Below are 23,939 nucleotides of genomic sequence, written 5' to 3'. Positions count from 1 at the left end.
TCTGTGTGTTTCCCCTGGGGTAGACTAGACTAACCTGTCTGTGTGTCTACCCTGGGACCAACTGGCTGCAACCTGTCTGTGTGTCTACTCTGGGACCAACTAGACTAACCTGTCTGTGTGTCGCCTGGACCAACATGGCTGCAGGTCTGTGTTTCCACCTGGGACCAACTAGACTAACCTGTCTGTGTGTCTACCCTGGGCCAACATGGCTAACAGGTCTGTGTGTCCCCTGGGGGTAGATAACCTGGCTTGACTCTACGCCTGGGACCTACATAGGCTAACCTGTCTGTGTGTTACCCTGGGGGGGTAGACTAACCTGTCTGTGTGTCTACCTTGGACCCTGGCCTACATGGCTGCTGTGTGTTTCCCCTGGGACCAGACTAGACTAACCTACGCCTGGCCTACATGGCTGCAGTCTGAGTGTTTACTCTGGGGACTAGATAACCTGTCTGTGTGTCGTACGCCTGGCCTACATGGCTAACAGGTCTGTGTGTTTCCCCTGGGACCAACTAGATAACCTGTCTGTGTACTACCCTGGACCTACTGACTAACCTGTCTGTGTGTTTACCCTGGGACCAACTAGACTAACCTGTCTGTGTGTCACCTGGACCAACTACATAACTGTCAGGGTGTGTTACCCTGGGGTAGACTAGATGGTGTGTCTACTCTGGGACAACTATACTAACCTGTCTGTGTGTCTACCCTGGGACCAACTAGACTAACCTGTCTGTGTGTCTACTCTGGGACCAACTAGACTAACCTGTCTGTGTGTCTACCCTGGGACCAACTAGACTAACCTGTCTGTGTGTCTACCCTGGGACCAACTAGACTAACCTGTCTGTGTGTCTACCCTGGGACCAACTAGACTAACCTGTCTGTGTGTCCACCCTGGGACCAACTAGTAACCTGTCTGTGTGTCTACCCTGGGACCAACTAGACTAACCTGTCTGTGTGTCTACCCTGGGACCAACTAGACTAACCTGTCTGTGTGTCTACCCTGGGACCAACTAGACTAACCTGTCTGTGTGTCTACCCTGGGACCAACTAGACTAACCTGTCTGTGTGTCTACCCTGGGACCAACTAGACTAACCTGTCTGTGTGTCTACCCTGGGACCAACTAGACTAACCTGTCTGTGTGTCTACCCTGGGACCAACTAGACTAACCTGTCTGTGTGTCTACCCTGGGACCAACTAGACTAACCTGTCTGTGTGTCTACTCTGGGACCAACTAGACTAACCTGTCTGTGTGTCTACCCTTGGACCAACTAGACTAACCTGTCTGTGTGTCCACCCTGGGACCAACTAGACTAACCTGTCTGTGTGTCTACCCTGGGACCAACTAGACTAACCTGTCTGTGTGTCTACTCTGGGACCAACTAGACTAACCTGTCTGTGTGTCTACCCTGGGACCAACTAGACTAACCTGTCTGTGTGTCTACTCTGGGACCAACTAGACTAACCTGTCTGTGTGTCCACCCTGGGACCAACTAGACGTAACCTGTCTGTGTGTCTACCCTGGGACCAACTAGACTAACCTGTCTGTGTGTCTACTCTGGGACCAACTAGACTAACCTGTCTGTGTGTCTACCCTGGGACCAAGTAGTAACCTGTCTGTGTGTCTACTCTGGGACCAAGTAGACTAACCTGTCTGTGTGTCTACCCTGGGACCAACTATACTAACCTGTCTGTGTGTCTACCCTGGGACCAACTATACTAACCTGTCTGTGTGTCTACTCTGGGACCAACTAGACTAACCTGTCTGTGTGTCTACCCTGGGACCAACTAGACTAACCTGTCTGTGTGTCTACTCTGGGACCAACTAGACTAACCTGTCTGTGTGTCTACCCTGGGACCATGTCGTGATATGTAACTTTTAAGTTTTAAGCATACCGACTTCGGCCACTTCAATATCATGGTTTGTGTTTTCAACAACACAATAAATAGACTATGTCAATCTGGACAAACAGAAAACACATCCCTCCCTGCCTTGTAGGCTTATCCAATACGTAGTCAGGCAGATTTTTGTTTAAATCTGAAAAATCCTGAGCAGTCAGAATGACTGATTTATCTGTTCAAACAGTTAACCAAATAGCTATCCAGACTACCTGCATTGACTCATCACATACACTGCTGCCACTGTTTATCTGTCACTGTATTCCTAGTTATGTCTACATATCTACCTCAATGACCTCATAGCCCTGCACATCGACTCAGTACCGGTACCTCTGTATATAACCATGTTATTACCTGGTACTCCCTGTATATAACCATGTTATTACCTGGTACTCCCTGTATATAGCCATGTTATTACCTGGTACTCCCTGTATATAGTCATGTTATTACCTGGTACTCCCTGTATATAACCATGTTATTACCTGGTACTCCCTGTATATAACCATGTTATTACCTGGTACTCCTGTATATAACCATGTTATTACCTGGTACTACCTGTATATAACCATGTTATTACCTGGTACTCCCTGTATATAACCATGTTATTACCTGGTACTCCCTGTATAAACCATGTTATTACCTGGTACTCCCTGTATATAACCATGTTATTACCTGGTACTCCCTGTATATAGCCATGTTATTACCTGGTACTCCTGCACATTACCTGGTACTCCCTGTATATAGCCATGTTATTACCTGGTACTCCCTGCATATGACTCATGTTATTTAGTCAATGGTACTCGAGGTATAGTCAGGAATCACATAGATGGGTTAGTAGGAATACCTGGTTAGTCAGGAATCACCTGGGTATAGTCAGGAATCACATAGATGGGTTATCAGGAATCACCTGGTACAGGAATCACCTGGGTTATAGGAATCACATAGATGGGTTAGTCAGGTACATCCCTGTTAGTCAGGAATCACATAGATGGGTTAGTCAGGAATCACATAGATGGTTTAGTCAGAAGGCTTCATTTGGTGTTGTGAAGGGATAGAAATGGAGGAGCTGGCTCTCTGCTCTTCATTCACCTCAATATACCAATCTGAACCATGTCATTAACCCTCCAAAATATGTTATTACCTGGCTAATTAAACTAAGACCTGTATACGTCAAACCTTGTTATGTTATATTTGGTACTCCTAAGTATATTACTTTTTATTTACCTGAATGAATCCTTTTCATTTAATTTCCAGATGCAGGAGGTATCACTAAAAACTTCAATTAGTCTTATTAATCATTGGGACAGACACCTGTATGGGTCCTGGTCAGAAGACATCCTGTTTGGGTCCTGGTCAGAAGACACTCTGTATGGGTCCTGGTCAGAAGACACTCTGTATGGGTACCTGGTCAGAAGACACCCTGTATGGGTCCTGGTCAGAAGACATCCTGTTGGGGTCCTGGTCAGAAGACACCTGTATGGGTCGTGTTATTCAGAAGACACCTGTATGGGTCCTGGTCAGAAGACACCCTGTATGGGTCCTGGTCAGAAGACACCCTGTATGGGTCCTGGTCAGAAGACACCCTGTATGGGTCCTGGTCAGAAGACACCCTGTATGGGTCCTGGTCAGAAGACACCCTGTATTACCTGGTCAGAAGACACCCTGTATGGGTCCTGGTCAGAAGACACTCTGTATGGGTCCTGGTCAGAAGACATCCTGTGGGTCCTGGTCAGAAGACATCCTGTTGGGGTCCTGGTCAGAAGACATCCTGTTGGGGTCCTGGTCAGAAGACACCCTGGGTCCTGGTCAGAAGACACTCTGTATGGGTCCTGGTCAGAAGACATCCTGGGGTCCTGGTCAGATACACCTGTATGGGTCCTGGTCAGAAGACACCCTGTTTGGGTCCTGGTCAGAAGACACCCTGTATGGGTCCTGGTCAGAAGACACTCTGTATGGGTCCTGGTCAGAAGACACTCTGTATGGGTCCTGGTCAGAAGACACCTGTATGGGTCCTGGTCAGAAGACACCTGTATGGGTCCTGGTCAGAAGACACTCTGTATGGGTCCTGGTCAGAAGACACCTGTATGGGTCCTGGTCAGAAGACACTCTGTATGGGTCCTGGTCAGAAGACACTCTGTATGGGTCCTGGTCAGAAGACACCTGTATGGGTCCTGGTCAGAAGACACCTGTATGGGTCCTGGTCAGAAGACACCCTGTATGGGTCCTGGTCAGAAGACACCCTGTATGGGTCCTGGTCAGAAGACACCCTGTATGGGTCCTGGTCAGAAGACACCCTGTATGGGTCCTGGTCAGAAGACACTCTGTATGGGTCCTGGTCAGAAGACACCCTGTATGGGTCCTGGTCAGAAGACATCCTGGTGGGGTCCTGGTCAGAAGACACCCTGTATGGGTCCTGGTCAGAAGACACCCTGTATGGGTCCTGGTCAGAAGACACCCTGTATGGGTCCTGGTCAGAAGACACCCTGTATGGGTCCTGGTCAGAAGACATCCTGTTGGGGTCCTGGTCAGAAGACACTCTGTATGGGTCGTGGTCAGAAGACACTCTGTATGGGTCCTGGTCAGAAGACACCCTGTATGGGTCCTGGTCAGAAGACATCCTGTATGGGTCCTGGTCAGAACCACTCTGTATGGGTCCTGGTCAGAAGACTCCTGTATTGGTCCTGGTCAGAAGACACCATGGGGTCCTGGTCAGAAGACATCCTGTTGGGGTCCTGGTCAGAAGACACCCTGTATGGGTCCTGGTCAGAAGACACCATGTATGGGTCCTGGTACACCCTGTATGGGTCCTGGTCAGAAGACATCCTGTATGGGTCCTGGTCAGAAGACATCCTGTTGGGTCCTGGTCAGAAGACACTCTGTATGGGTCCTGGTCAGAAGACACCCTGTATTGGTCCTGGTCAGAAGACACCCTGTTGGGGTCCTGGTTCAGAAGACACCCTGTTGGGGTCCTGGTCAGAAGACACCCTGTTGGGGTCCTGGTCAGAAGACACCCTGTATGGGTCCTGGTCAGAAGACACTCTGTATGGGTCCTGGTCAGAAGACATCCTGTATGGGTCCTGGTCAGAAGACATCCTGTTGGGGTCCTGGTCAGAAGACATCCTGTATGGGTCCTGGTCAGAAGACACTCTGTATGGGTCCTGGTCAGGAAGACATCTGTATGGGTCCTGGTCAGAAGACATCCTGTATGGGTCCTGGTCAGAAGACACCCTGTATGGGTCCTGGTCAGAAGACATCCTGGTCAGAAGACACCCTGTTGGGGTCCTGGTCAGGACACCCTGTATCAGAAGACACTCTGTATGGGTCCTGGTCAGAAGACATCCTGTATGGGTCCTGGTCAGAAGACATCCTGTTGGGGTCCTGGTCAGAAGACTTCCTGTTGGGGTCCTGGTCAGAAGACACCCTGTATGGGTCCTGGTCAGAAGACATCCATGTTGGGGTCCTGGTCAGAAGACATCCCTGGGGTCCTGGTCAGAAGACACTCTGTATGGGTCCTGGTCAGAAGACACTCTGTATGGGTCCTGGTCAGAAGACACTCTGTATGGGTCCTGGTCAGAAACACTCTGTTATGGGTCCTGGTCAGAAGACACTCTGTATGGGTCCTGGTCAGAAGACACTCTGTATGGGTCCTGGTCAGAAGACACCTGTAATCTGGTCAGAACCATCCTGTTGGGGTCCTGGTCAGAAGACACCTGTATGGGTCGTGGTCAGAAGATTCTGTATGGGTCCTGGTCAGAAGACATGTATGGGTCCTGGTAACTCTGTATGGGTCCTGGTCAGAAGACATCCTGTTGGGGTCCTGGTCAGAAGACAATCTGTATGGGTCCTGGTCAGAAGACACCCTGTTGGGGTCCTGGTCAGAAGACACCCTTATGGGTCCTGGTCAGAAGACACCCTGTATGGGTCCTGGTCAGAAGACACCTGTATGGGTCCTGGTCAGAAGACACCCTTATGGGTCCTGGTCAGTTACACCCTTTATGGGTCCTGGTCAGAAGACACCCTGTATGGGTCCTGGTCAGAAGACACCCTGTATGGGTCCTGGTCAGAAGACACCCTGTATGGGTCCTGGTCAGAAGACACTCTGTATGGGTCCTGTCAGAAGACACCCTGTATGGGTCCTGGTCAGAAGACATCCTGTTGGGTCCTGGTCAGAAGACACCCTGTATGGGTCCTGGTCAGAAGACACCCTGTTATGGGTCCTGGTCAGAAGACACCCTGTATGGGTCCTGGTCAGAAGACACTCTGTATGGGTCCTGGTCAGAAGACATCTGTATGGGTCCTGGTCAGAAGACACTCTGTATGGGTCCTGGTCAGAAGACACCCTGTATGGGTCCTGGTCAGAAGACACTCTGTATGGGTCCTGGTCAGAAGACACCCTGTATGGGTCCTGGTCAGAAGACACTCTGTATGGGTCCTGGTCAGAAGACACTCTGTAGGGTTCCTGGTCAGAAGACACTCTGTATGGGTCCTGGTCAGAAGACACATGGGTCCTGGTCAGAAGACACCCTGTATGGGTCCTGGTCAGAAGACATCCTGTATGGGTCCTGGTCAGAAGACATCCTGTATGGGTCCTGGTCAGAAGACACTCTGTATGGGTCCTGGTCAGAAGACATCCTGTATGGGTCCTGGTCAGAAGACACTCTGTATGGGTCCTGGTCAGAAGACACTCTGTATGGGTCCTGGTCAGAAGACACCCTGTATGGGTCCTGGTCAGAAGACATCCTGTATGGGTCCTGGTCAGAAGACACTCTGTATGGGTCCTGGTCAGAAGACACCCTGTATTGGTCCTGGTCAGAAGACACCCTGTTGGGGTCCTGGTCAGAAGACATCCTGTTGGGGTCCTGGTCAGAAGACACCCTGTATGGGTCCTGGTCAGAAGACACCCTGTATGGGTCCTGGTCAGAAGACACCCTGTATGGGTCCTGGTCAGAAGACACCCTGTATGGGTCCTGGTCAGAAGACACCCTGTTGGGGTCCTGGTCAGAAGACACCCTGTTGGGGTCCTGGTCAGAAGACGCCCTGTTGGGGTCCTGGTCAGAAGACACACTGTTGGGGTCCTGGTCAGAAGACACCCTGTTGGGGTCCTGGTCAGAAGACACCCTGTTGGGGTCCTGGTCAGAAGACACCCTGTTGGGGTCCTGGTCAGAAGACATCCTGTTGGGGTCCTGGTCAGAAGACACCCTGTATGGGTCCTGGTCAGAAGACACCCTGTATGGGTCCTGGTCAGAAGACACCCTGTATGGGTCCTGGTCAGAAGACATCCTGTATGGGTCCTGGTCAGAAGACATCCTGTATGGGTCCTGGTCAGAAGACACTCTGTATGGGTCCTGGTCAGAAGACACCCTGTATGGTCCTGGTCAGAAGACACCCTGTTGGGGTCCTGGTCAGAAGACATCCTGTTGGGGTCCTGGTCAGAAGACACCCTGTATGGGTCCTGGTCAGAAGACACCCTGTATGGGTCCTGGTCAGAAGACACCCTGTATGGGTCCTGGTCAGAAGACACCCTGTATGGGTCCTGGTCAGAAGACATCCTGTTGGGTCCTGGTCAGAAGACACCCTGTATGGGTCCTGGTCAGAAGACACCCTGTATGGGTCCTGGTCAGAAGACACTCTGTATGGGTCCTGGTCAGAAGACATCCTGTTGGGTCCTGGTCAGAAGACATCCTGTATGGGTCCTGGTCAGAAGACATCCTGTTGGGGTCCTGGTCAGAAGACACTCTGTATGGGTCCTGGTCAGAAGACACTCTGTATGGGTCCTGGTCAGAAGACATCCTGTTGGGGTCCTGGTCAGAAGACATCCTGTTGGGGTCCTGGTCAGAAGACATCCTGTATGGGTCCTGGTCAGAAGACATCCTGTTGGGGTCCTGGTCAGAAGACATCCTGTATGGGTCCTGGTCAGAAGACACTCTGTATGGGTCCTGGTCAGAAGACACTCTGTATGGGTCCTGGTCAGAAGACATCCTGTATGGGTCCTGGTCAGAAGACACCTGTATGGGTCCTGGTCAGAAGACACCCTGTATGGGTCCTGGTCAGAAGACATCCTGTATGGGTCCTGGTCAGAAGACATCCTGTTGGGGTCCTGGTCAGAAGACATCCTGTATGGGTCCTGGTCAGAAGACACCCTGTATGGGTCCTGGTCAGAAGACACTCTGTATGGGTCCTGGTCAGAAGACATCCTGTTTGGGTCCTGGTCAGAAGACATCCTGTTGGGGTCCTGGTCAGAAGACACTCTGTATGGGTCCTGGTCAGAAGACACCCTGTATGGGTCCTGGTCAGAAGACACTCTGTATGGGTCCTGGTCAGAGACATCCTGTTTGGGTCCTGGTCAGAAGACACTCTGTATGGGTTCAGGGACCACTATGGGTCCTGGACAGGGTTAGGGACCACTACATAGGGGACAGGGTTAGGGACCACTACATAGGGGACAGGGGCATGACAGGGTTAGGGACCACTACATAGGGGACAGGGACCACTACATAGGGGACAGGGACCACTGCATAGAGGACAGGGTTAGGGACCACTACATATGGGACAGGGTTAGGGACCACTACATAGGGGACAGCGTTAGGGACCACTACATAGGGGACAGGGTTAGGGACCAGACTTAAAGTCAACATTTACTCAATCAAATGTATTTTTAAAATGTATATATAGTTATTATTTATTAATGAAGCTGTTTTTACATAATCCGATGTCACAAAGTGCCATGCCTTGATTTGTTTTCAGTAGATGAGGTGGGCATAGCGACGGTGAACCGTTGTCTGGACGCGGCGAAGGCGTGTAACGTGGACGAGACGTGTCAGAAGCTCCGTACGGAATACGTCTCGGCCTGCATCCAGCCGTCGGCCCGCTCAGGCCCCTGTAACAGAGCCAGGTGTAACAAGGCTCTCAGGAAGTTCTTCGACCGGGTCCCTCCTGACTACACCCACCAGCTGCTGTTCTGCCCCTGCACAGGTAGGAAAGGGGGGTAGTGTGTAGTGTGGGTGTGTATAGTGTGTGGGTGTGTATAGTGTGTGGGTGTCTAGTGTAGTGTGTGAGTGTGTAGTGTGTGTAGTGTGTGGGTTTGTGTGTGTGTGTGTGTGTGAGTGAGTGTAAGTGTAGTGTGTGGGTGTGTGTGAGTGAGTGTAAGTGTAGTCTATGGGTGTGTGTGTCTGAGTGTAAATGTAGTGTGTGGGTGTGTGTGTCTGAGTGTAAATGTAGTGAGTGTGGGTGTGTGTCTGAGTGTAAATGTAGTGTGTGGGTGTGTGAGTGAGTGAGTGTAGTGTGAGTGTAAGTGTAGTGTGTGGGTGTGTGTCTGAGTGTAAATGTAGTGTGTGTGTGTGAGTGAGTGTAGTGTGTGAGTTCAACTATAGAGTGTAAGTGTAGTGTGTGGGTGTGTGTGAGTGAGTGAGTGAGTGAGTCAAATGTAGTGAGTGTGTAGTGGTGTGTGTCTGAGTGTAGTGTGTGAGTGAGTGTAAGTGTAGTGTGTGTGTGGTCTGTGTAAATGTAGTATGTGGGTGTGTGTCTGAGTGTAGTGTGTAGTGTGTAAGTGGTGTGTGGGTGTTTGAGTGTAGTGTGTGGGTGTGTTTGAGTGTAGTGGGTGGGTGAGTGTGGAACTAACCCAGTCTAACCCTGTCCAGACATGGCGTGCGCTGAGAGACGGAGACAGACCATCATACCAGCCTGCTCCTACGAGGACCAAGACAAACCCAACTGTCTGGCTGCACTGCGCATCTGTAGGAACGACTACGTATGCAGGTAGGGCTGGGTGGGCTGGGTGGGTTGGTGTATGGGTGGGTTGGCTGGGTGGGTGGGTGTATGGGTGTTGGGTGGGTCCATGGGTGGGTTGGCTGGGTGGGGGTTGGTTGGGTGGGTTGGTTGGGTGGGTGGCTGGCTGGGTGGGTTGGTGTATGGGTGGGTTGGCTGTGTTGGTGGGTATATGGGTGGGTTGGCTGGGTGGTTTGGCTGGGTCAACATACTGGGTGGCTGGGTGGGTGGGTTGGCGGGTATATGGGTGGGTTGGCTGGGTGGTTTGGCTGGGGGTGGGGCTGGGTTGGTTGGGTGGGTTGGCTGGGTGGGTTCAACATGGGTACGGGTTGGGTGGGTATATGGGTGGGTGGCTTGGCTTGGTGGGTATATGGGTGGGTTATGGGTGGCTGGGTTGGCTGGGTGGGTGGGTATATGGGTGGGTTGGCTGGGTGGGTGTATGGGTGGTCGGGATGGGTAGGTATATGGCTGGGTGGGTGGGTGGGTGGGTGGGTTGGCTGGGTGGGTGGGAGGGTTGGCTGGTTGGGTGGGTGGATGTGCAGCTTTGTGTGTTCGCATGTATGTTTGTGTGGGTGTGTTGAGACCATACGTTTCCAAAGAGTCTAGATGTATTTTGTTGGAGGGTCCAGTTCAACATACTATACTGTTGGAGGGTCCAGTTCAACATACTATACTGTTGGATGGTCCAGTCCAACATACTATACTGTTGGAGGGTCCAGTTCAACATACTATACAGTTGGAGGGTCCAGTTCAACCTACTATACTGTTGGAGGGTCCAGTTCAACATACTATACTGTTGGGTGGTCCAGTTCAACATACTATACTGTTGGAGGGTCCAGTTCAACATACTATACTGTTGGAGGGTCCAGTTCAACATACTACACTGTTGGATGGTCCAGTTCAACATACTATACTGTTGGATGGTCCAGTTCAACCTACTATACTGTTGGATGGTCCAGTTCAACCTACTATACTGTTGGAGGGTCCAGTTCAACCTACTATACTGTTGGATGGTCCAGTTCAACCTACTATACTGTTGGATGGTCCAGTTCAACCTACTATAGTGTTGGAGGGTCCAGTTCAACATACTATACTGTTGGATGGTCCAGTTCAACCTACTATACTGTTGGATGGTCCAGTTCAACCTACTATACTGTTGGAGGGTCCAGTTCAACATACTATACTGTTGGAGGGTCCAGTTCAACCTACTATACTGTTGGATGGTCCAGTTCAACATACTACTATGGTATACTGTTGGAGGGTCCAGTTCAACATACTATACTGTTGGAGGGTCCAGTTCAACATACTATACTGTTGGAGGGTCCAGTTCAACCTACTATACTGTTGGAGGGTCCAGTTCAACCTACTATACTGTTGGATGGTCCAGTTCAACATACTATACTGTTGGAGGGTCCAGTTCAACATACTATACTGTTGGATGGTCCAGTTCAACATACTATACTGTTGGAGGGTCCAGTTCAACATACTATACTGTTGGAGGGTCCAGTTCAACATACTATACTGTTGGAGGGTCCAGTTCAACATACTATACTGTTGGATGGTCCAGTTCAACATACTATACTGTTGGATGGTCCAGTTCAACATACTACTATGGTATACTGTTGGAGGGTCCAGTTCAACATACTATACTGTTGGAGGGTCCAGTTCAACATACTATACTGTTGGAGGGTCCAGTTCAACCTACTATACTGTTGGAGGGTCCAGTTCAACCTACTATACTGTTGGATGGTCCAGTTCAACATACTATACTGTTGGAGGGTCCAGTTCAACCTACTATACTGTTGGATGGTCCAGTTCAACATACTATACTGTTGGATGGTCCAGTTCAACATACTACTATGGTATACTGTTGGAGGGTCCAGTTCAACCTACTATACTGTTGGAGGGTCCAGTTCAACATACTATACTGTTGGATGGTCCAGTTCAACATACTATACTGTTGGAGGGTCCAGTTCAACCTACTATACTGTTGGAGGGTCCAGTTCAACATACTATACTGTTGGAGGGTCCAGTTCAACATACTACACTGTTGGATGGTCCAGTTCAACATACTATACTGTTGGATGGTCCAGTTCAACATACTATACTGTTGGAGGGTCCAGTTCAACATACTATACTGTTGGAGGGTCCAGTTCAACCTACTATACTGTTGGGTGGTCCAGTTCAACATACTATACTGTTGGAGGGTCCAGTTCAACATACTATACTGTTGGAGGGTCCAGTTCAACATACTATACTGTTGGATGGTCCAGTCCAACATACTATACTGTTGGATGGTCCAGTTCAAAATACTATACTGTTGGAGGGTCCAGTTCAACCTACTATACTGTTGGATGGTCCAGTTCAACATACTATACTGTTGGATGGTCCAGTTCAACATACTATACTGTTGGATGGTCCAGTCCAACATACTATACTGTTGGATGGTCCAGTTCAACATACTATACTGTTGGAGGGTCCAGTTCAACATACTATACTGTTGGAGGGTCCAGTTCAACATACTATACTGTTGGAGGGTCCAGTTCAACATACTACTATGGTATACTGTTGGAGGGTCCAGTTCAACATACTATACTGTTGGAGGGTCCAGTTCAACATACTATACTGTTGGAGGGTCCAGTTCAACCTACTATACTGTTGGATGGTCCAGTTCAACCTACTATACTGTTGGATGGTCCAGTTCAACCTACTACACTGTTGGATGGTCCAGTTCAACATACTACACTGTTGGATGGTCCAGTTCAACATACTATACTGTTGGAGGGTCCGGTTCAACATACTATACTGTTGGATGGTCCAGTTCAACATACTATACTGTTGGATGGTCCAGTTCAACATACTATACTGTTGGAGGGTCCAGTTCAACCTACTATACTGTTGGATGGTCCAGTTCAACATACTACTATGGTATACTGTTGGAGGGTCCAGTTCAACATACTACTATGGTATACTGTTGGAGGGTCCAGTTCAACATACTATACTGTTGGATGGTCCAGTTCAACATACTATACTGTTGGAGGGTCCAGTTCAACATACTATACTGTTGGATGGTCCAGTTCAACATACTACTATGGTATACTGTTGGAGGGACCAGTTGAACACACTACACTGTTGGATGGTCCAGTTCAACATACTATACTGTTGGAGGGTCCAGTTCAACATACAATACTGTTGGATGGTCCAGTTCAACATACTACTATGGTATACTGTTGGAGGGTCCAGTTCAACATACTATACTGTTGGATAATCCAGTTCAACATACTATACTGTTGGATGGTCCAGTTCAACATACTATACTGTTGGAGGGTCCAGTTCAACATACTATACTGTTGGATGGTCCAGTTCAACATACTACTATGGTATACTGTTGGAGGGTCCAGTTCAACATACTATACTGTTGGAGGGTCCAGTTCAACATACTACTATGGTATACTGTTGGAGGGACCAGTTGAACACACTACACTGTTGGATGGTTCAGTTCAACATACTACTATGGTATACTGTTGGAGGGACCAGTTGAACACACTACACTGTTGGATGGTCCAGTTCAACATACTACTATGGTATACTGTTGGAGGGTCCAGTTCAACAGACAATACTGTTGGATGGTCCAGTTCAACATACTACTATGGTATACTGTTGGAGGGTCCAGTTCAACATACTATACTGTTGGATAATCCAGTTCAACATACTATACTGTTGGAGGGTCCAGTTCAACATACTATACTGTTGGAGGGTCCAGTTCAACATACTATACTGTTGGATGGTCCAGTTCAACATACTATACTGTTGGATGGTCACGTTCAACCTACTATACTGTTGGAGGGTCCAGTTCAACATACTATACTGTTGGAGGGTCCAGTTCAACATACTATACTGTTGGAGGGTCCAGTTCAACATACTATACTGTTGGATGGTCCAGTCCAACATACTATACAGTTGGAGGGTCCAGTTCAACCTACTATACTGTTGGAGGGTCCAGTTCAACCTACTATACTGTTGGAGGGTCCAGTTCAACATACTATACTGTTGGATGGTCCAGTCCAACATACTATACTGTTGGATGGTCCAGTTCAACATACTATACTGTTGGAGGGTCCAGTTCAACCTACTATACTGTTGGAGGGTCCAGTTCAACATACTATACTGTTGGAGGGTCCAGTTCAACATACTATACTGTTGGAGGGTCCAGTTCAACATACTACTATGGTATACTGTTGGAGGGTCCAGTTCAACATACTATACTGTTGGAGGGTCCAGTTCAACATACTATACTGTTGGAGGGTCCAGTTCAACCTACTATACTGTTGGATGGTCCAGTTCAACCTACTATACTGTTGGATGGTCCAGTTCAACCTACTACACTGTTGGATGGTCCAGTTCAACATACTACACTGTTGGATGGTCCAGTTCAACATACTATACTGTTGGAGGGTCCAGTTCAACATACTATACTGTTGGATGGTCCAGTTCAACATACTATACTGTTGGATGGTCCAGTTCAACATACTATACTGTTGGAGGGTCCAGTTCAACCTACTATACTGTTGGATGGTCCAGTTCAACATACTACTATGGTATACTGTTGGAGGGTCCAGTTCAACATACTACTATGGTATACTGTTGGAGGGTCCAGTTCAACATACTATACTGTTGGATGGTCCAGTTCAACATACTATACTGTTGGATGGTCCAGTTCAACATACTACTATGGTATACTGTTGGAGGGACCAGTTGAACACACTACACTGTTGGATGGTCCAGTTCAACATACTATACTGTTGGAGGGTCCAGTTCAACATACAATACTGTTGGATGGTCCAGTTCAACATACTACTATGGTATACTGTTGGAGGGTCCAGTTCAACATACTATACTGTTGGATAATCCAGTTCAACATACTATACTGTTGGATGGTCCAGTTCAACATACTATACTGTTGGAGGGTCCAGTTCAACATACTATACTGTTGGATGGTCCAGTTCAACATACTACTATGGTATACTGTTGGAGGGTCCAGTTCAACATACTATACTGTTGGAGGGTCCAGTTCAACATACTACTATGGTATACTGTTGGAGGGTCCAGTTGAACATACTACACTGTTGGATGGTTCAGTTCAACATACTACTATGGTATACTGTTGGAGGGACCAGTTCAACATACTACACTGTTGGATGGTCCAGTTCAACATACTACTATGGTATACTGTTGGAGGGTCCAGTTCAACAGACAATACTGTTGGATGGTCCAGTTCAACATACTACTATGGTATACTGTTGGAGGGTCCAGTTCAACATACTATACTGTTGGATAATCCAGTTCAACATACTATACTGTTGGAGGGTCCAGTTCAACATACTATACTGTTGGAGGGTCCAGTTCAACATACTATACTGTTGGATGGTCCAGTTCAACATACTATACTGTTGGATGGTCACGTTCAACCTACTATACTGTTGGAGGGTCCAGTTCAACATACTATACTGTTGGAGGGTCCAGTTCAACATACAATACTGTTGGATGGTCACGTTCAACCTACTATACTGTTGGAGGGTCCAGTTCAACATACTATACTGTTGGATGGTCCAGTTCAACATACTATACTGTTGGAGGGTCCAGTTCAACATACTATACTGTTGGAGGGTCCAGTTCAACATACTATACTGTTGGAGGGTCCAGTTCAACATACTATACTGTTGGAGGGTCCAGTTCAACATACTATACTGTTGGAGGGTCCAGTTCAACATACTATACTGTTGGAGGGTCCAGTTCAACATACTATACTGTTGGAGGGTCCAGTTCAACCTACTATACTGTTGGATGGTCCAGTTCAACATACTATACTGTTGGAGGGTCCAGTTCAACATACTACACTGTTGGATGGTCCAGTTCAACATACTACACTGTTGGATGGTCCAGTTCAACATACTATACTGTTGGAGGGTCCAGTTCAACATACTACACTGTTGGATGGTCCAGTTCAACATACTATACTGTTGGATGGTCCAGTTCAACATACTATACTGTTGGAGGGTCCAGTTCAACATACTACACTGTTGGATGGTCCAGTTCAACATACTACACTGTTGGAGGGTCCAGTTCAACATACTATACTGTTGGAGGGTCCAGTTCAACATACTATACTGTTGGATGGTCCAGTTCAACATACTATACTGTTGGAGGGTCCAGTTCAACATACTACACTGTTGGAGGGTCCAGTTCAACATACTATACTGTTGGAGGGTCCAGTTCAACATACTATACTGTTGGAGGGTCATGTTCAACATACTATACTGTTGGAGGGTCCAGTTCAACATACTAATATGGTATACTGTTGGAGGGTCCAGTTCAACATACTACATACTTGTCAAAGTCCAGTCCTAATCCCCAATTAAGATGTTTTGGGAGGACATGGACCAGTTCATGTTTGAAAACCCACAAATGTCACTGAGTAAAGCAGTTCGTCATGGAAGAGTGGGCCAAAATTCCTCCACAGTGAAGTTTGAGACTGATCAATAACTTCAGGAAGTGTTTGGTTGGAGTCATTCTAACTAAAGGTGGCACAACCAGTTATTGAGTGGAACGGGGAAATTCATTTTTCACACAGGTGCTTTATTTGTTCACTCAGGTTCCTTTGAGCTAATATTTTTTGGGGGGTAAAGATTTGATTACATTCAGTACCAAAAATATGCAATATGAGGAAGGGGGCAAATACTTTTTCACAGCACTGGTGGAACAAACTCCCTCACGACGCCAGGACAGCGGAGTCAATCACCACCTTCCGGAGACACCTGAAACCCCACCTCTTCAAGGAATACCTAGGATAGGATAAGTAATCCTTCTCACCCCCCTTAAATGATTTAGATGCACTATTGTAAAGTGGCTGTTCCACTGGATGTCAGAAGGTGAATTCACCAATTTGTAAGTCGCTCTGGATAAGAGCGTCTGCTAAATGACTTAAATGTAAATGTATGTATCTGGGGACGAGTATGAAAATATTTTTAGAGTGTTGAAAGTTTCCAAGAGCACAATGGTCTCTGTCATTGGGATTAGCAAAAAATATAGAACTACCCAGACTCTGTCGAGAACTGGCTGTCTGACCAAACAGCAACCAGGCAAGAAGGACCTTGGTCAGGGCGGTGACCAAGAACCCAATGACCACTCTGACAGAACCACAGAGTTCCTTGGCTGAGATGGGAGAACCTGCCAGAATGACATCAGTCTCTATAGCACTTCACCAATGGGTTTTATGGGAGAGTGGCCAGATAGAAGCCACTCCTGGGAAAAAGGCACATGAAAGACTTTGAAAGCATAAGGCAAAAGATTGTATGGTCTGAATGCAAAGCACTGTTGTCATGGAAATTCTAACCAAAAAGGAAGCAAGACTGTTGATTCTTCAAGCAACAACTTTTTATTATAAGATTTGCAAATCTGGAGCGGTTAACAATCACTCAAAAGGTGCAGAATTAAGAGCCCAATGAACAAGAGTTGGGTCTCAGCTTTTATAACCTTTGTCTACATTGCAGTTTAACAGATGTGTGAGAGCGTGGTGGGAACATAGCGTACAAACAAGTCATAACGCCAGTTTCGTTACTATCTAGCTGATGCTGCTCCAGCTAGCCTATGTTGTTATCTTCATATCACCTCACAGCTGTGCCCTTGAAAGATACGAATAGGATGGAACAAAAAATTGGTCACTCTCAGATGGCCCTTTGTCTTTGGCCACGTGACTAAGTTACACTGAGACAAGAGAGGAAAAATACTTGCTTCTTCTTACATGACAGAAACAGACAGTGGAAATGTACAGGTTTAAGGCTTATACAGCACATGCGCATGACAGAGTTTGTTATTGTCCCCACCATATTCCTCCCTTTTGAGACTAATTTCACCCTAATACTAAAATACAAGTAAGCATGTACGTAATAATTCATAATGTAAGCCAATTATGTCATAATCTAAGCAAAAATTCAACCAAGCAAAATTTAAAACATTGTAGGAGAGGGTTCTCTTACACTAGTACATTATCTTTGTAAATAGCTTCTGTTGAGCCTCTGAGTTTTTTTTACCTTCACATGGTTCAAAACATTCTTCAGGGAATCATCATTTATACAGTTACACAGAAATACACTCTTCATCTGTACAAAGAGGACAATCATCACGTTGACACTGTCCACAGTACAGGGGTTCAGCATCGACCTCCTGCTTCTTCCAGCAATGTGGCTGTTATTGTTTGCTGGACTCCCGTCCTGACCCTGCGGTTGGCGCGAGTTGGAGTGGCTGTTATTTAAGTCGCCGTGGGACTATGCTGGTGTTGCATACTTGCCTTGTGCTGTTCTGCTCCTCAAAGGAGCCATAAAATGTCTGGCGTGAACCCACAGACCTCTCTGTAACCTTTACCTCCATCTTGGTCGACGGGAAGAGGAGGAGGAGAGGAGAAGGAGTTCTATATGATGATGATGATGATGATGAGGGACTCGGGAGGGTGTTAGTGGGTACGAGGTATGGTACTGTATATCATAGCAGATCCATATGAATCTAATACCCTTGGTCTAGCAGTCGTTAGTCTAATACCCTTGGTCTAGCAGTCATTAGTCTAATACCCTTGGTCTAAGTCGTTAGTCTAATACCCTTGGTCTAGCAGTCATTAGTCTAATACCCTTGGTCTAGCAGTCATTAGTCTAATACCCTTGGTCTAGCAGTCATTAGTCTAATACCCTTGGTCTAGCAGTCATTAGTCTTACCCTTGGTCTAATAATCTAATACCCTTGGTATAGCAGTCATTAGTCTAATACCCTTGGTCTAGCAGTCATTAGTCTAATACCCTTGGTATAGCAGTCATTAGTCTAATACCCTTGGTATAGCAGTCATTAGTCTAATACCCTTGGTATAGCAGTCATTAGTCTAATTCCCTTGGACTAGCAGTCATTAGTCTAATACCCTTGGTATATCAGTCATTAGTCTAATACCCTTGGTATAGCAGTCATTAGTCTAATACCCTTGGTATAGCAGTCATTAGTCTAATTCCCTTGGGCTAGCAGCCAGGAGATCTTATACATTTTGTTCTATGAGATAATCTTCATCAGCTAACATCACTTTGGCATTTATGTAATACAGCGTGCTGTGGGTAAGGCTCTGCATCTGTGGTAGCCATGTAAGTCTCTGGGTAGCCATGTGTGGGTAAGGCTCTGTGGTAGCCATGTGTGGGTAAGGCTCTGTGGTAGCCATGTGTGGGTAAGGATCTGTGGTAGCCATGAGTGGGTAAGGCTCTGTGGTAGCCATGTGTGGGTAAGGCTCTGTGGTAGCCATGTGTGGGTAAGGCTCTGTGGTAGCCATGGGTGGGTAAGGCTCTGTGGTAGCCATGTGTGGGTAAGGCTCTGTGGTAGCCAGGTGTGGTAAGGCTCTGTGGTAGCCATGTGTGGGTAAGGCTCTGTGGTAGCTATGTGTGGGTAAGGCTCTGTGGTAGCCATCTGATGGTAAGGCTCTGTGGTAGCCATCTGATGGGTAAGGCTCTGTGGTAGCCAGCTATGGTAAGGCTCTGTGTGGGTAAGGCTCTGTGGTAGCCATCTGATGGTAAGGCTCTGTGGTAGCCATGTGTGGGTAAGGCTCTGTGGTAGCCATGTGTGGGTAAGGCTCTGTGGTAGCCATGTGTGGGTAAGGCTCTGTGGTAGCCATGTGTGGGTAAGGCTCTGTGGTAGCCATGTGTGGGTAAGGCTCTGTGGTAGCCATGTGTGGGTAAGGCTGTGGTCATGTGTGGGTAAGGCTCTGTGGTAGCCATGTGTGGGTAAGGCTCTGTGGTAGCCATGTGTGGGTAAGGCTCTGTGGTAGTGGTAGCCAGCCATGTGTGGGTAAGGCTCTGTGGTAGCCATGTGTGGGTAAGGCTCTTTGGTAGCCATGTGTGGGTAAGGCTCTGTGGTAGCCATGTGTGGGTAAGGCTCTGTGGTAGCCATGTGTAGGTAAGGCTCTGTGGGTGGGTAAGGCTCTGTGGTAGCCATGTGGTAGGCTCCATGCCATGTGTGGGTAAGGCTCTGTGGTAGCCATGGTGGGTAAGGGTCTGTGGTAGCCATGTGTGGGTAAGGCTCTGTGGTAGCCATGTGTGGGTAAGGCTCTGTGGTAGCCATGTGTGGGTAAGGCTCTGTGGTAGCCATGTGTGGGTAAGGCTCTGTGGTAGCCATGTGTGGGTAAGGCTCTGTGGTAGCCATGTGTGGGTAAGGCTAGCCATGTGTGGGTAAGGCTCTCCTCCCCAGGTGTGTGGGTAAGGCTCTGACTGGTAGCCATGTTTGTGGGTAAGGACTCTGTGATAGCCCTGTGGGTAACCGGCCTCATAGGTAAGAACTAACACTAACAGGTTTGTTAATAATGGGTAAGGCTCTGCAAAACTGGAAGTGATGGATTTGCAGATTGTGCATTGCTCCCTCCAAATGAAACCTGGGGGTCCCGCTGGGTAGATGGTGGAGGAATGCAGGTGAGACTGGCAGCCCGGGAGGAAGACATGTAAGGGGGGAAGAAGACAGGTGAGTAAGGGGGGAGGAAGGCAGGGGGACAAAGGCAGGTCTGTCAGGTGAGGAAGGGCGGGGAGGAAGGCAGGTGAGTAAGGGGGGAGGAAGGCCTGAGTAAGGGGGGGGAAGGCAACTAACACTAACAGGTTTGTTAAGGTGAAGGGGGGGAGGAAGGCAAAACTAAGGGGGGAGGAAGGCAGGGATAAAATTTGCAGATTGTAAGATGGCAGGTGAGTAAGGGGGGAAATGAAACCTGGGGGTAAGGCTGGGTAAGATGGTGGAGGAAGGCAGGTGAGACAGGGGGAGGAAGGCAGGGGAGAGGGGGAGGAAGACAGGTGAGTAAGGGGGGGGAAGAAGACAGGTGAGTAAGGGGGGAGGAAGGCAGGGGAGTAAGGGGAGGAAGGCAGGTGAGTAAGGGGGGAGGAAGGCAGGTAAGGGGGGAGGAAAGGTGAGTAAGGGGGAGGAAGGCAGGTGAGTAAGGGGGGGAGGAAGGCAGGTGAGTAAGGGGGGAGGAAGGCAGGTGAGTAAGGGGGGAGGAAGGCAGGTGAGTAAGGTGGGGAGGAAGGCAGGTGAGTAAGGGGGAGGAAAGGTGGGGGGAGGAAGGCAGGTGAGTAAGGGGGAGGAAGGCAGGTGAGTAAGGGGGGGGGGGGAGGAAGGCAGGTGAGTAAGGGGGAGGAAGGCAGGTGAGTAAGGGGGAGGAAGGCAGGTGAGTAAGGGGGGAGGAAGGCAGGTGAGTAAGGGGGGAGGAAGGCAGGTGGTAAGGGGGGAGGAAGGCAGGTGAGTAAGGGGGGAGGAAGGCAGGTGAGTAAGGGGGGAGGAAGGCAGGTGAGTAAGGGGGGGAGGAAGGCAGGTGAGGGGGGAGGAAGGCAGGTGAGTAAGGGGGGAGGAAGGCAGGTGAGTAAGGGGGGAGGAAGGCAGGTGAGTAAGGTGAGTAAGGGGGAGGAAGGCAGGTGAGTAAGGGGGGAGGAAGGCAGGTGAGTAAGGGGGGAGGAAGGCAGGTGAGTACGGGGGGGAGGAAGACAGGTGAGTAAGGGGGGGAGGAAGGACAGGTGAGTAAGGGGGGGAGGAAGGCAGGTGAGTATGGGGGGAGGAAGGCAGGGGAGACAGGAGAAAGGCAGGTGAGTAAGGGAGGAAGAAGGCAGGGAGACGGGAGGAAGGCAGGTGAGTAAGGGGGGGAGGAAGGCAGGGAGATGGGAGGAATGCAGGTGAGTAAAGAGGAGGAAGGCAGTGAGACGGGAGGAAGGCAGGTGAGACGGGAGGAAGGCAGGTGAGTAAGGGGGAGGAAGGCAGGGAGACGGGAGGAAGGCAGGTGAGACGGGAGGAAGGCAGGTGAGTCGGGAGGAAGGCAGAGGAGACAGGGGAGGAAGGTAGGGGAGACAGGGGATGAAGGCAGAGGAGTAAGGGGGGTAGGCAGAGGTGTAAGGGGGAGGAAGGCAGGGGAGACGGGGAGGAAGGCAGAGGAGTAAGGGGGGGTAGGCAGAGGAGTAAGGGGGAGGAAGGCTGGGGAGACGGGGGAGGAAGGAGGGAGAGACAGGGGAGGAAGGCAGGAGAGACGGGGGAGGAAGGGAGAGGAGTAAGGGGGAGGAAGGCAGGGGAGACGACGGAGGAAGGGAGGAGAGAATTATTTTATACTGTAGTTCTGTCAGTCGACTTTGCAGTCTACATTTAATTGAGAAGGTCTTTGCGGAATGACTACCCACAAGACGGTTATCATTAGCATCGCCAACTGGCAACAAACACAGAGTGATAGACGCACGCACCAAACACAGACTGGCAATATTGCTGGAAATATTAATATATTGTGTTAAGTTTGGCTTTTTAAGCCAATAGAGGCTAACCAGGGGTGGGAAAATGTCTTTAATTGGATAGTAGCTGGCAGCTTTATGTTTGACAGTTTGCGATGGAAAACGTTTAAAAAATGCATGTACCTTCAGAATTGATTGGCGAGCTACTCATCGGCTCACGATCTACCTGTTGGAGAGCCCTGGCTTAACTATCCTATCTACCTGTTGGAGAGCCCAGGCTTAACTATCCTATCTACCTGTTGGAGAGCCCTGGCTTAACTATCCTATCTACCTGTTGGAGAGCCCAGGCTTAACTATCTAACTGTTTGAGAGCCCTGGCTTAACTATCCTATCTACCTGTTGGAGAGCCCTGGCTTAACTATCCTATCTACCTGTTGGAGAGCCCTGGCTTAACTAACTTATCTACCTGTTGGAGAGCCCTGGCTTAACTATCCTATCTACCTGTTGGAGAGCCCTGGCTTAACTAACTTATCTACCTGTTGGAGAGCCCTGGCTTAACTAAATTATCTACCTGTTGGAAAGCCCTGGCTTAACTAATTTATCTACCTGTTGGAGAGCCCTGGCTTAACTAACTTATCTACCTGTTGGAGAGCCCTGGCTTAACTATCGTATCTACCTGTTGGAGAGCCCTGGCTTAACTATCCTATCTACCTGTTGGAGAGCCCTGGCTTAACTATCCTATCTATCTGTTGGAGAGCCCTGGCTTAACTATCGTATCTACCTGTTGGAGAGCCCTGACTTAACTATCCTATCAACCTGTTGGAGAGCCCTGGCTTCACTATCGTATCTAACTGTTAGAGAGCCCTGGCTTAACTATCGTATCTACCTGTTGGAGAGCCCAGGCTGAACTATTATCTACCTGTTGGAGAGCCCTGGCTTAACTATCCTATCTACCTGTTGGAGAGCCCAGGCTTAACTATCTACCTGTTGGAGAGCCCTGGCTTAACCATCTTATCTACCTGTTGGAGAGCCCTGGCTTAACTATCCTATCTACCTGTTGGAGAGCCCTGGCTTAACTATCGTATCTACCCGTTGGAGAGCCCTGGCTTAACTATCGTATCTACCTGTTGGAGAGCCCTGGTTTAACTATCCTATCTACCTGTTGGAGAGCCCTGGCTTAACTATCTACCTGTTGGAGAGCTCTGGCTTAACTATCCTATCTACCTGTTGGAGAGCCCTGGCTTAACTATCCTATCCACCTGTTGGAAAGCCCTGGCTTAACTCTCCTATCTACCTGTTGGAGAGCCCTGGCTTAACTAACTTATCTACCTGTTGGAGAGCCCTGGCTTAACTAACTTATCTACCTGTTGGAGAGCCCTGGCTTAACTAAATTATCTACCTGTTGGAAAGCCCTGGCTTAACTAATTTATCTACCTGTTGGAGAGCCCTGGCTTAACTAACTTATCTACCTGTTGGAGAGCCCTGGCTTAACTATCGTATCTACCTGTTGGAGAGGCCTGGCTTAACTATCGTATCTACCTGTTGGAGAGCCCTGGCTTAACTATCCTATCTACCTGTTGGAGAGCCCTGGCTTCACTATCGTATCTAACTGTTAGAGAGCCCTGGCTTAACTATCGCATCTACCTGTTGGAGAGCCCAGGCTGAACTATCGTATCTACCTTTTGGAGAGCCCTGGCTTAACTATCCTATCTACCTGTTGGAGAGCCCAGGCTTAACTATCTACCTGTTGGAGAGCCCTGGCTTAACCATCTTATCTACCTGTTGGAGAGCCCTGGCTTAACTATCCTATCTACCTGTTGGAGAGCCCTGGCTTAACTATCGTATCTACCCGTTGGAGAGCCCTGGCTTAACTATCGTATCTACCTGTTGGAGAGCCCTGGTTTAACTATCCTATCTAACAGTTGGAGAGCCCAGGCTTAACTATCTACCTGTTTGAGAGCCCTGGCTTAACTATCCTATCTACCTGTTGGAGAGCCCTGGCTTAACTATCCTATC

General features: G+C 48.6%; 1 protein-coding gene across 1 annotated transcript in view; it reads left to right on the top strand.

Annotated features, from left to right (window-relative positions):
• Positions 1 to 23,939, top strand: part of LOC135507548 (GDNF family receptor alpha-4-like) — a 105,447-nt gene that overhangs the window by 44,869 nt on the left and 36,639 nt on the right. Inside the window, exons 2-3 of the mRNA XM_064927054.1 lie at positions 8,639 to 8,866; positions 9,532 to 9,645. Coding sequence (XP_064783126.1) covers positions 8,639 to 8,866; positions 9,532 to 9,645 — 342 coding nt within the window. The remainder of the gene's footprint in view (positions 1 to 8,638; positions 8,867 to 9,531; positions 9,646 to 23,939) is intronic.

This window comes from Oncorhynchus masou, chromosome 21, assembly GCF_036934945.1.
Source record: "Oncorhynchus masou masou isolate Uvic2021 chromosome 21, UVic_Omas_1.1, whole genome shotgun sequence".
Classification (NCBI taxonomy): domain Eukaryota; kingdom Metazoa; phylum Chordata; class Actinopteri; order Salmoniformes; family Salmonidae; genus Oncorhynchus; species Oncorhynchus masou.
The sequence above is the reverse complement of the archived record's forward strand: the minus strand, read 5'-3'. Positions and strand labels throughout refer to the sequence as shown.